At 40.3% G+C, this 12,328-nt stretch overlaps 1 protein-coding gene across 3 annotated transcripts in view; it reads right to left on the bottom strand.

The window, feature by feature from the left end:
* The window catches only part of USP6NL (USP6 N-terminal like), a 163,806-nt gene that overhangs the window by 44,488 nt on the left and 106,990 nt on the right, over positions 1 to 12,328 (bottom strand). For all 3 annotated transcript variants that reach the window (XM_033957921.1, XM_033957922.1, XM_033957919.1), the window contains exons 4-6: positions 6,239 to 6,278; positions 5,610 to 5,690; positions 3,258 to 3,365 (exon numbers count right to left, since the gene is read on the bottom strand). In XM_033957921.1, the coding sequence (XP_033813812.1) occupies positions 3,258 to 3,365; positions 5,610 to 5,690; positions 6,239 to 6,278 (229 nt within the window). The remainder of the gene's footprint in view (positions 1 to 3,257; positions 3,366 to 5,609; positions 5,691 to 6,238; positions 6,279 to 12,328) is intronic.

The following is a 12,328-nucleotide window of genomic DNA, read 5'->3' as shown; positions in this document are numbered from 1 at the left end:
ATGGCCACGAATTTGGTCTTGGAGAATGAGATGTACAGTGTCAGCATCTATGAGACAAACTTGGTTCTTTTTGTTGCATAGAGCTTTTTGGACCCCAGTTCGGTTACAAAAGTTAGATAGCTCTAAGTCTAATAGATGCTGGCATTGTAATCTGGAAGCATTTAATATTCTATTGTCCCTGTATCATGGCATTTTGGAAATCAATCTGGTCTCAAATTAATTCTTTATTAGAAAACCATGTAGCTCTATCATATGACACTATTCTATTTGGGACATCAATGAGAATAAAAAGTCAAATTTCATCAAATAATAATAAACTTTTATTGATAATGACATGAGTTGCCATTCAACATATTACCATGAATTGGAAAAATTATTCTAGACTTAATTACACTTTCTGGTGGAATTCATTGTGTCATATATACAAAATGGAAAGAACAATTGCCATGCAAAAAGGGAATTATAATAATTTTAAAAAGATTTGGGGGCCCTTGATAAACTACTGTAATGATTAGACGCCTTTTTACACTGAAAGTATATTTATAATTAGGGGAAGGGAGGGCGGGTTTTTAGTTGTATTAAAGATTTAATTAATAATTATGAATGTAATATTTATATGATATTTTGACTATAATATCTGTGGAAAGGGTGGGGGCGGAGGAAATAAATTTATGTATGTAAGATAATATTAAGATTTTCAAGTGATATGTATAAGTTCAATTGAAATAATATTTGTGCACTTGATTTAAGATGAAAAAATGAATAAAGAATTAAAATAAAGGAAAAATTTGTTGTCCAGTGAATTGTCAAGTGCACAAGAATTACATTTAGACTATTGTATACTGTTAAGCTTAGTGGTAGTTTTTAAAAAAACAGTGAGGTGGGGCGACACCTAAACTTTGTTCTAAGTAAAAATTTGGTGTTTTTCATTTTTAGATGAAGGAATAAAATTAGCCTTGTGGAGAAACGAAATGTGTTAATTTTTTGGACTACCCTAATCTAATATAATAAAACCCTAAGCCGCGCATGCACACTCTTACCTGCATGCTCCCGTTTTCCGTACGCTGTAGGTCCGCGCAGGTACGAGTGCGCATGCGCGCTTAGGGTTTTGTCAGCTTCAGGCGGCGCGGAGGCCGTCAGCCTTGGCGGCTGGCGGCGGAAGGCAGACGCGAGGTAAGGGGTGCTGCTGGACAGGGGAAGAGACCAGAGAGGAGAAAAAGGAAGGGAGGCCTACTGCTGGATGGGGGAGCAGGAAAGAGGTGCTGATGGATAGGGGAAGAGACCGGGGGGGGGGGGGGGGAGAAAAAGGAAGGGAGGCCTACTGCTGGACAGGCAGACAGGAAAGAGGTGCTACTGGACAGGGGGGAGATTTAAAAAAGGGAGAATGGCTGCTGCTGGATAAGGGGAGCAGTGAAGGGGTGGTGGTGGACACAGGGAAGGTAAAAGGAAGGGAGAATGGGTGGACAGCTGAGGAAAAAGAAAGACAGAAATACAGAAAGCGGCTAAGGAGAGAGAGAGAAAGAAATAAAGAGACACACACACATATATTCTAGCACCCGTTAATGTAACGGGCTATAAGACTAGTATATATATATATATATATATATATATATATATATATATATATATATATATATATATATATATACACATATACACATATACATATACATACACACAATGAAAAACTTATTTTATAGAGAATGCTAATGGCATAAAACAAGTACCTTTTTAGACTTTGCCCAAAGATGTCCCAGTAGCTCTGGATGGGCCTTTCAAATTGCTGATTTTTAACCCACTCATAACTAGTGACAAATTGAGAGAGAGAACAGCTTCCTGGATGCTGGAGCTCCCCATTTAGAGGAGTGTTTGAGCATCAACTCACCTGTGTTCAAACTAAAGAGAAAGATTTTCTGTGCAGTGGCACTGTAACATGTGAATTATGAGTTAGTACAGAGTAAATAGCGCATGTGTGTAAATATGTGTATATCTGACACAAGGATCAATACATCATACATATGGCAAATGTGCTGCAGTAGCAGAAGGAATGCTCACAGGAAAAAAAAAAAAGTTTCACTGGTTCTAGAAGGAAAAAAAACCCTCGATACCATACAATATTTTACAATTTATATTTATAAAATATTTATAAAATATTTTACAATCTTTCTTTGGTCCAATGCAAATATTTAGAAATGCTCTAATGCCCTGGCTTGAGCCAAGTTCACTTCCATTTGCTATAACTTAGCAGAGAAGAAATGTTCTCACCATGAACTCCACCCCTCAACACTTACATTCCTTCCTGAACAAGTGCACCCCGTACAATCCTACCCCTGTACAGCCCACTCACTCAACAAGAAGCAGTCCTCTCTCCCCCTCCTCCAAACATCTCATGCACCTTGCACTCTCACCTCCTCCTACTCAAGCTTTATCCAACCACTTTCACCCTCAATCCCAACTAAGTGCAATCATCTTTCTTCTCTCCCTTCCAACTTCCCTGATCCTGGCACGATCTCAGAAAGACCCCCTTATGTTTCCCTCAGATCCCAATCGGAGAGGCTTCTGCCATCATCTCTCCATCCTCAACACTGGGCTAAATCAACAATGCTCACTGCTTGCAGGGCTCTTGCACCAGATGTTGAAAAGCCACTCGTATGGGAATGGATTCTCAACCCCTGTTCATTCTTGTCACAATGATGTGACAAACTCATCTAGTGACACGAACATGAGAAAAAAAGCACACAGATGCTAAGTCAATTCCAAGCAACTATACTACTCTGCATATGGGGAGAGACAGAAGACTGTCAAGTATGAAAAGGTGGCAGAAAGCTTCAGACATATTCCCGGTTGATTGAATTGCGACTGGCCTGATGCAGAACCATGCAGGAAGAGAACTGACAGTAAACATAAGACGGACGGCACTCAATATACCCTGGTTTAAGAATGAGGTTTATTCTCATAGGACACATAAAACAAATTAATTTGTACTAAGTAAAGAATATTCTGCATATTTATTTCATTATAAAGTATCTTGTTTCATAAGAAGTTTTAAAATGGCTAAACGCCCCCTTCTCAAGCCTATCCTGGATGGGTCCCATCATGTCTTCACAGTAAGCAACAGACCTTTGCAAGAGACTGAATGGTTGCTGATGAGTCCAAAAGCTTTGCTTTGTACACATCTGGATATCATTACCTGAACATCGCTCATTCTATAAATAAGCTGAACTTCAAATCCTAAAAGGCAAATTGTACACACTTACGTTATAAAAGTCTTTTCTCTCTTCTTTCATTTTAGGGACTTCCAACATTAAAGACCAAACTTCACCTCTTAACTGCAGGGGAATTCCTTTGTAAATTCTTCTGTGAAGCTGAGGAAATAAAACTGAATTATTCTCTCACTAAGGGCAAAGGATCACTTTTAAAAATTAGGTACAGTGTCATAGTAAGGGAGGGGCGTGGCACCCCTCCTCACTCCTCCCCTTGCCTTCCCCGACGTGATGTTGCTGCCCGCGTTGGCATCGGCGCTTTCTCCGATGTCACTTCCAGGACCCATGCCTAGAAAGTGACATCAAAGGGTGAGCGGACACCGATGTGGGCCAGAGAAGTTAAAAAGGGATGGGGAACAGGAAGGGGCAACGCAACAAGGGAGGAGATCCTGCAGCTCTTTGCGACCCTGGGCAAGGTGCTTAACCATCCATCGACCCACATCCAAAACTGAGATTGTGAGCCCAGTAGGGACAGAGGAAGTTATCTGCATATAGCACTGCTTACATCTAGTAGCAGTAATAGTTTTTTTAAACAGCTAAGTCAATATTGCTTTAGAGAAACATCATTAGGGCAATTCAGTTCCATCTCCATCTGGCACTTCACCTCTGCTGAGACTGCTGAAAAGGTTGTAAAGCAATATAACTGTGTGGGTGAATTTGTAGATATATTTACTAGTCACCAGTACATTTCAAATGGGCCACTAAGGCACTTTCCCACGTTCTGAACCGGTGACCTAGAAATGACAGAAGCAGAACGGTACAGTTTAGGGGGTGAAGAACAGGACTTGGGTGTGATTGTATTGATGATCTTAAGGTGGCCAAACAGGTTGAAAAGGTGACGGCGAAAGCTAGAAGGATGCTAGGTTGCAAAGGGAGAGGTATGAGGTACCGATGCCTCTGTATAAGACTCTGGTGAGACCTCATTTAGACTATTGTGTACAATTCTGGAGGCCGCACCTTCAAAAAGATATAACAAGGATGGAGTCAGTTCAGAGGAAGGCTACTTAAATGGTGTGTGGTCTTTGTCATACGGCATATGGGGACAAATCTCAATCTGTATACTTTGGAGGAAAGACGGGAGAGGGGAGATATGATAGAGACATTTAAATACCTATGTGATGTAAATGCGCGTGAGTCGAGTCTCTTTCATTTGATAGAAAACTCTGCAATGCGAGGGCATAGGATGAAGTTAAGAGGTGATAGGTTCTGGAGTAATCTGAGGAAATACTTTTTTACAGAAAGGGTGGTAGATGCTGGAACAGTGCCGGAAGAGGTGGTGGAAGCAGAGACTGTGTCTGAATTCAAGAGGGCCTAGGATAGGCACGTGAGATCTCTCAGAGAGAGAAAGAGATAATGGTTACTGTGGATGGCAGACTAGATGGGCCATTTGGCCTTTATCTGTCGTTATGTTTCTATATATCAATCCACTGAGCCTCCAGAATCTCTTGGTTCACTTTTACTCTTTTTGCATTACAGCTGAATGTAAACCAATTTTCGCTCCATAAGACGCAGCCTAGATTTAGAGGAGGAAAACAAGAAAAAAAACCTTAAATCATCCCCCCATGTATCCCCAGTACCTTTTTTAATCATCCCCCCCGTACCTTTAATCATAGCCCACCAGTGTCTTTTTTTTTTTTTTTTTTTTAACTGCATACCTTGCGAGTCCTGCAAGAACTGCAGCCAGCCATTCAGAAACCGGCGTGGGCCCAAACGGGACCATGTAAAGCTTGGTCCTGACGTCCGCACTCCTGACTTGTGCACCTGATGCCCGTAAATAGTAAGGAGCTGTCAAGGGAGGGATATACACTGGACCACAAGATGCTTGAAAAAGGTACGGTGGCAACAGCGGTGTTTAAAAGGTGCTACGGCACGGGGGGTGGCATTTAAAAAGGTGGTGTGACTGGTCCGTGTGGGGGGGGGGGTTTACAGCTGTACGGTGCTGCGGCATTTAAAAAGGTGGTGCAGCTGTACAGGGCATACAAGTTTTGTATCTTCGCTTCATATGATGCACCGAGGTTTCCACCCACTTTTGGGTGGAAAAAAGTGTGTCTTATGGAGCGTAAAATATGGTAAATATGTGTGACGAGGGGGATTCCCATGTCCATTGCATCTTTCAAAGTACAGTGAGGAGCGGGATTCCTGTGCTCCCTATATGTGTCTCTGTGTTCACTGAACCTAAGTGCAGAGATTCAGCAGGCCTCTGAGGAGGCCAGGGGCTGCAAATGCATGACAATAAAATTAGTTTACATTAAGACATCTGCCATGAAGACTTGTTATGGTTCAGATAAGGCAGCAGTAATGTAATACATTATCTGAAGCTGATACCACCATTAGGATATGTTTTACCTTCTCACTGTTCTTGTACTTTTCCCAGCCTCTAAGCATTTTCAGCCACTTTGTGGTTCTTTCAATTTCAAGATGTTTTTGCTGCAATAAAAAATAATTCCTCTTAAAGCACACATTGTATTAACTGTTTACAAATTTTACAAATCTTTAAAATGTATACTATTAAGAGCTATATCAATTACATGTTGGAAAGACCACTGAAATATCTTTATATCTGGCACCATGGAATAAACAGCAGCCATAGCAGGATTCCTACACATTTGGCCATACATTCTGCATTTCAACCTTAAACCTAGTAATATTTACAGCTCTATTCGTTTTAACTAAATATTTTACAGTCTACAGGCTAGAAAACTATTAGAAGTTTCCTAGCTTCCCAGGAATATGTTACTGGGTTCTGCAATAACCTCATCCCTATGCAATTCTCAAGCATCTTGTGTCTGTATCCTAGAACCTGGTTTGGCCGATGCACTTTCATGTAATTTTTGAAAGCACCAGAAAAAAGGTGGCGTTGAGAACTCTGTGCAATACTGATCAAACAAAAAAGGACAGTGTAGCATTCACGGCTCTTGTGTCATTCATAATGTGACTCACTGTCCATGGATATTTAAGGAAACGATGCATCTTACCCGTTCAATTGAAGCATCATGGAACGGCAGCTCTTCTGCACTGTTCAACAGAAAACAAAATACCACTTGTAAGACATACACTGTCCACCTTAGATTATTTCGAAACTTTGCGGCCCCACTCATCCAGCGCTTCTCAATAGCATGGTCTACTTCTCGCAAGAACCCTCAACTGGATGCTGCTAAATCTCCCATCCACAAAAGATATTCGCTATAAAAGAGTTTTCCACTCCATGCTTACTTTTCTAGGAGTAAAAACTTGGAATGGCCTTACAGAAAGGACCAGAACTGAACCTTGCCACATCATCTTCCAAAGAAAACTGAAAACCCATCTGTTTGATACTTAATCTCCTTCACCCTCTCCTCTCTTCCCTTTCCCTCCCACCTCCACTCTCCTCTCTTTTTCTCTCCCTCTTACCTATTCCACCGCCCCTCTCTCCCTCTCCTTACAGTCGCCTTGAGCCTGTATAGGTATGAGCGACGCACAAATAGAAGATTAGATTAATCAAATTTATGACAATTAATAGGTTTCATTTTGAAATTCTGGCACGAAAGTTCTCCTACAACTTCCTCTTCTTGCACTTACTATCATTCAAAAAAACAAAGAGCAAAAAGTTCTCCGTGGAGGAGCAACAATGGAGTAGATGAAAAATCAATAGGCACTGGAGGTGTTTCAGATGAACCACCTAAAGGGACAGTTCAATGACTCAACATGAATTGTATTCCTCAGAAGTCAGAAATTGCCAAATGCTGTGGTCACAAAAGGAGACAATTACTATCGTAATGCAAAGTCAAAACGATGAAGTGTTACCAGTGAAAACTGCAAATGCACAGCACTATGTGACAAAGTGCATTTGCAGTTTTCATCGGTAAGACTTCATCATTTTGACTTTGCATTACAGTAGTTCTTGATACCTTTTGTGACCACAGCATTTGGCAATTTCTGACTTTTGAGGAACACAATTCATATTGAGTCACCAAACAAAAAAAACAGGCATAAGAACAGTCTTACTGGGTCAGCCCAATGGTCCATCAAGCCCAGTAGCCCGTTCTCACAGTGGCCATCCCAGGTCCCTAGTACCTGGCCAAAACCCAAGGAGTAGCAACATTCCAATTCAGAATCCCAAAGAATAGCAAGATTCCGTGCTACCAATCCAGGGCAAGCAGTGGCTTCCCCCGTGTCTTTCTCAATAACAGACTATGGACTTTTCCTCCAGGAACTTGTCCAAATCTTTGTTAAAACCATCTATGCTATCTGCTCTTACCACATCCTCTGGAAACGCGTTCTACAGCTTAACTATTCTCCGAGTGAAAAAGCATTTCCTCCTTTTGGTTTTAAAAGTATTTGCCTGTAACTTCATCGAGTGTCCTCTAGTCTTTGTCATTGTTGACGAAGTGAAAAATCGATCCACTTGTACCCGTTCTGCTCCACAAAAAGTGAGTAGCACATTGCTGTACTGGAGCCTAGCCTTAGCTACATTTGCTTTCACATACCCTTCCGAGACTTGGCAGAAGTCCTATTATGCCATTTCAGTTTTATATGACACTTAGCTGGTGAAAGGGTCATGTCATCCATGCCCAGAGTATGAAGCAATGCTGGCTAATCTAGCAGTTTTCCATTTCCCAGGGTGTGTCTGTTCAAACTCTCAGATACAGACCCAGATCTGTTCATAAAAGCAGTGGAATGCAGACTGAAAGACTTCTGTGCAGTCAGAGGATATTGAAAAGCCTGTGCTCTGCTGTTTTACCACTGGTCCTTCTGATCTGCTCAGCTTCTTTCACAGAACAACTCTGCTGATAGCTGTGACGGCATATTTGCTTTGCCCTGCCTGGACTAAAGTGGAGGAAACACAGTCCACCACATGAATGATCCAAACACCACAAGCAATCCATTTTATTAGTCATACCACTGAATAGCATTAAAAAAACGTTAGTTATCTCTAGCAGGTGTTCTCCATTGACAATATCCTGCTGTCCAAAGACAAAATCCGCTACAGGTAACTTGGTTTTCTCTCAGGACAAGCAGGATAAGGACATAAGAATAGTCTTACCAATGATCCTTCAAGCCCAGTAGCCCAATCTCATGGTGGCTAATCTAGTACCTGGCCAAAACCCAAAGAGTAGCAACATTCCAGGGCAAGCACTGGCTCCCCCTATGTCTTTCTCAATAACAAACTATGGACTTTTCCTCCAGGAAATTAGCCAAACCTTTTTTTTTTTTTCAAAATTTTATCTATTTTTCAAGATAAACAAAATATACAAATAATAACTAGAAATATACAGTAATTAACTAAAACATGAAACCATCTAGTTGTACATATCACACTTAATATGTAGAAGGAGAATATTGATCTTAAAACAATACAATCAGTTTCTCATATATATATAACATATAAGGCGAGGCCAGTACATATGATTTCAGTTGAAAATATGCATGCAAAGTTCCCAATGAGCATCACAAAAATGGCAAATTAAGATGAGAAGAAACCAAACCTTTCTTAAAACCAGCTATGCTATCCGCTCTTCTCACAACCTCTGGCAATGCGTTCCAGAGCTTAATTATTCTCCGAGTGGAAAAAATGTCCTATTGTTTTTGAAAGTATTTCCCTGTAACTTCATCGAGTGTCCCCTAGTCTTTGTAATTTTTGATGGAGTGAAAAATAGATCCACTTGTACCCGTTCTACTCCACTTAGGATTTTATAGACTTCAATCGTATCTCCCCTCAGCCGTATCTTTTCCAAGCTGAAAAGCCCTAAGCTCTCTAGTCTTTCTTCGTACGAGAGGGGTTCCATCCCCTTGGTCGCTCTTCTCGGAACCTTTTCTAGTGCCAGTATATCTTTCTTGAGATAAGGAAACCAGAATAGAATGCAATACTCCAGGTGAGGTCACACCATGGAGCGATACAAAGGATAGCAAGTCCTCACAACATGGGATTCCTTAAGGCAGCCTGGAACACAAACAAAATTGGTAGAGACATGGAAGTTGGATTTTAATCCTCAAATGTTCTGGAGGACTAAAAAGCTGGACCTATTGTCTCACCAGGAATCCTGTTCCAAACAATAGTGGGCTGTGAATGTATGAACAGATATGTCGCAGCTCCACAAATTTGTTCCACGAAGGCTCTCTCAAGTAGGAAAACACAGCAACAAGCTTCGATACACAACTGGATTCATTTCGATTTATTTCTGCCACCATGTTTTTTTGTCTGTGGGAAAAGAAATGTCCCAGGTATTTGCAACTTTGTCATTCTCCATAATTCTATCGTTCTGAAGCCAGGGTATGTGGTGTTTCATCTCAGTCTCCCAAATTTACTGCTAACACTAGGAGTAATATTTGCATTGTTTCAAAAGATAGCTTCCTTCTGGAATTCAGAAGTTGTAATGTGTTCAGACAATCTATACAGGTGTGCTTGAAAATTCTTTTTAATCAAGCCTCTAATACCCAAAACAACAAGAAATATTTCTGTATCTTCCTGACATGTTTTCGTGGTACTTGAGGATCTCTTTCGCTACAATAATTTCTTGGGACCAATACATTCTGATATTTTCTCTTTGTGCTTGATCTCCTTACATTTAGGGCTCCTTTTACTAAAGTGTGCTAGCATTTTTGCTACTCAAAAAACTACCGCCTGCTCAAGAGGAGGCGGTAGCGGCTAGCATGCGCTATTCCGTGCGTTAAGGCCCTTTGTAAAAGGAGCCCTTTGCTTTTTTATCTGTCTAAATGGAGATGTCCCATGTGACACAACCTCTTTATTCTCCAGAGTTTCTTAGAATCATGATACCAATGATTTCCGCAACAGCAATTTTGTAATGTTTATAAGGTTTTCAGTGATTGAGGCACATCATCTTGTTGTGCCTTTCCATCATCTGCTGTCAGCTTTAAGTGCCTATCCTTTCAGTATCCTTACTGATCATTTTACGCATCCTCTTATTCATAAACAAAGTGTCTAATGAGATCGTGTCAGCCATTTTGAAAGCAGAGCCAGCATGGGCAGGAGTGACTAGGGAGCATTCTTGCCACAACTTCACCACTAGACCACCGGGAATCATGATAGGCCTGAGGGAACTACAAATAGATAAGAAGAATGAAGAGGGGGTTTTGGATCTGGGGGGGAGGGGATGCACTGAGTGCTGTTCCCACCATTTCCAGATTACGCAACATTTTCAGTTACCCAACTACCTATTAGCCATGTTTATGTAAAATAATTAAGACTCTAGTTTCAAAGTTTATTAAAAGGTTTAGTATCCTACAATTCACTATTAACCTTTTAAGTGGCTTACAATTCTAAAAAGTTGGGGGGAAAAGGGATGTGGGATTCCAACCAAACATGAAAGTGAGTTTAGGGGGTGAACTACAATTTTATGATAGGAAAGAAGGGACAGGGAGCCACATAAGGATTGTGGCATGTCTTCCAATAAAATATTGTTTAAGTATGGGCGTTGGTAAATAAGAATGTCTTCAAGTATGTTTTGAATTTGTCCAAAGAATTTTGTAACCTAAATGATGCGGGAAGAGATTTCCAGAATAAAGGATCTTATACGGAGAAAGTTGATTGTTGAATATATTCGTGAAAGACAATTCGGTATGATGGTGTAACAAGTTGATTAAGATTCAGTGATCTAAGAATTCGTGTAGGAATGTATGGAATGAGATGACAAGCAAGATAAGTAGGTTCACCCGACAAAGATGCAGTAAAGGGAGCCAGTGTTCTTTTGTTTAGAAGAGGAGTAATGTTGGACAGCAGTATTTTGGAATGAGGTGTAATATTTATAGATCTTTTTGATGTAGTCCGGTATGTGAGTTACAATAATCTATCTGCTGTTTGATTAACAAATAAGTGAGAATAGTGAGTGGAGAAGGAAAAAAAGTGAACTTATGGACCTAATCCCTAATTTGTAAAAGGATTGTTGAAGAGAGCCAAGATGGATCTTTAAATTTAACACTGTAATTCGAATTGAAGCTTGGGGATTTCCCTCTGCATTTTCTTTTGAGTTATCAATGATTAGAAAACATCAATAAATTAATAATTTTATAAAGTTGGTATTTATTGCCCGATATGATCAGTTCATTTGACTATTTTATTAGCACCAATAATCACATCAAGAAACCACAGTGCCTTTGAATTGGTATGTTTTTTTTTGTTATTAAAAACATTTTTGTGATAGCTGATAAAAAACTGTTTTCTTAGTTCATAGACTTAACAGTTGCATTCCTTTCTGTTTACGTTGGATTAAATTCCCTAAAAAAAAAAAGTCTACTGAGAGAGAAACAAAAACACTGTTGGAGATCAAAGAGAAAGATATTTGTTTCTTTTTAACTTTTCTTTTAATATTCTAACAAACAGGGAAAGATTTTGTAGCATGGTTCACAGAATTCTCTCTAACTCTGCATGCATGGGAGAAGCCACTGCTTGCCCTGGATTGCTAGCATGAAATGTTGCTACTATTTAGGGGGTTTGGATTGACCATGGCTTGATGGACCATTGATCTGACTCAGTAAGACTATTCTTATGATGAAGAGACTATTGTTGAGTCAGAATGCTCAAATCACCCCTCACCTTAAGTCACTTCATCAGCTCCCTATCCATTTCCACATGCAGTTCAAACTCTCTTGTTGACTTACAAGTGCATTCCTCTCTGCAGCTCCTCAATCTCTCCCTATACTCCTCTCTGGGAACTCCATTCATCGGGCAAGTCTCTCCTTTCCTGCCAACATCAGGCTACGTCCCTTCTCTCTTGCTGCACCATACTCCTGGAACAGACTGCCCGAGTCCGTATGTCAAGCTCCGTCTCTGGTAGTATTCAAATCTATAAATGTACCGGACCCCCACTGAATAATGTGGAATGCGGTGTATTCAACATATAAGCTCACTCATTTTCAAACAAATGGTGCACTAAATGAAGTACTTAAACTAAACTAAACCTTAAGTTTATATACCGCATCATCTCCACAGAAGTGGAGCGCGGCACGGTTTACAAGAGCTTAAATATAAGAAGAGAAAGGAAAAGGTTTACATGAGCTTATATATAGAAAGGAAGAGTAAGGGGGAAAATAGAATTACATGTTAGAGAAGAGCCAAGTTTTCAGTTACT

Source organism: Geotrypetes seraphini, chromosome 9, assembly GCF_902459505.1.
Source record: "Geotrypetes seraphini chromosome 9, aGeoSer1.1, whole genome shotgun sequence".
Taxonomy (NCBI): domain Eukaryota; kingdom Metazoa; phylum Chordata; class Amphibia; order Gymnophiona; family Dermophiidae; genus Geotrypetes; species Geotrypetes seraphini.
This window is presented reverse-complemented; position numbering and strand designations above follow the sequence as displayed.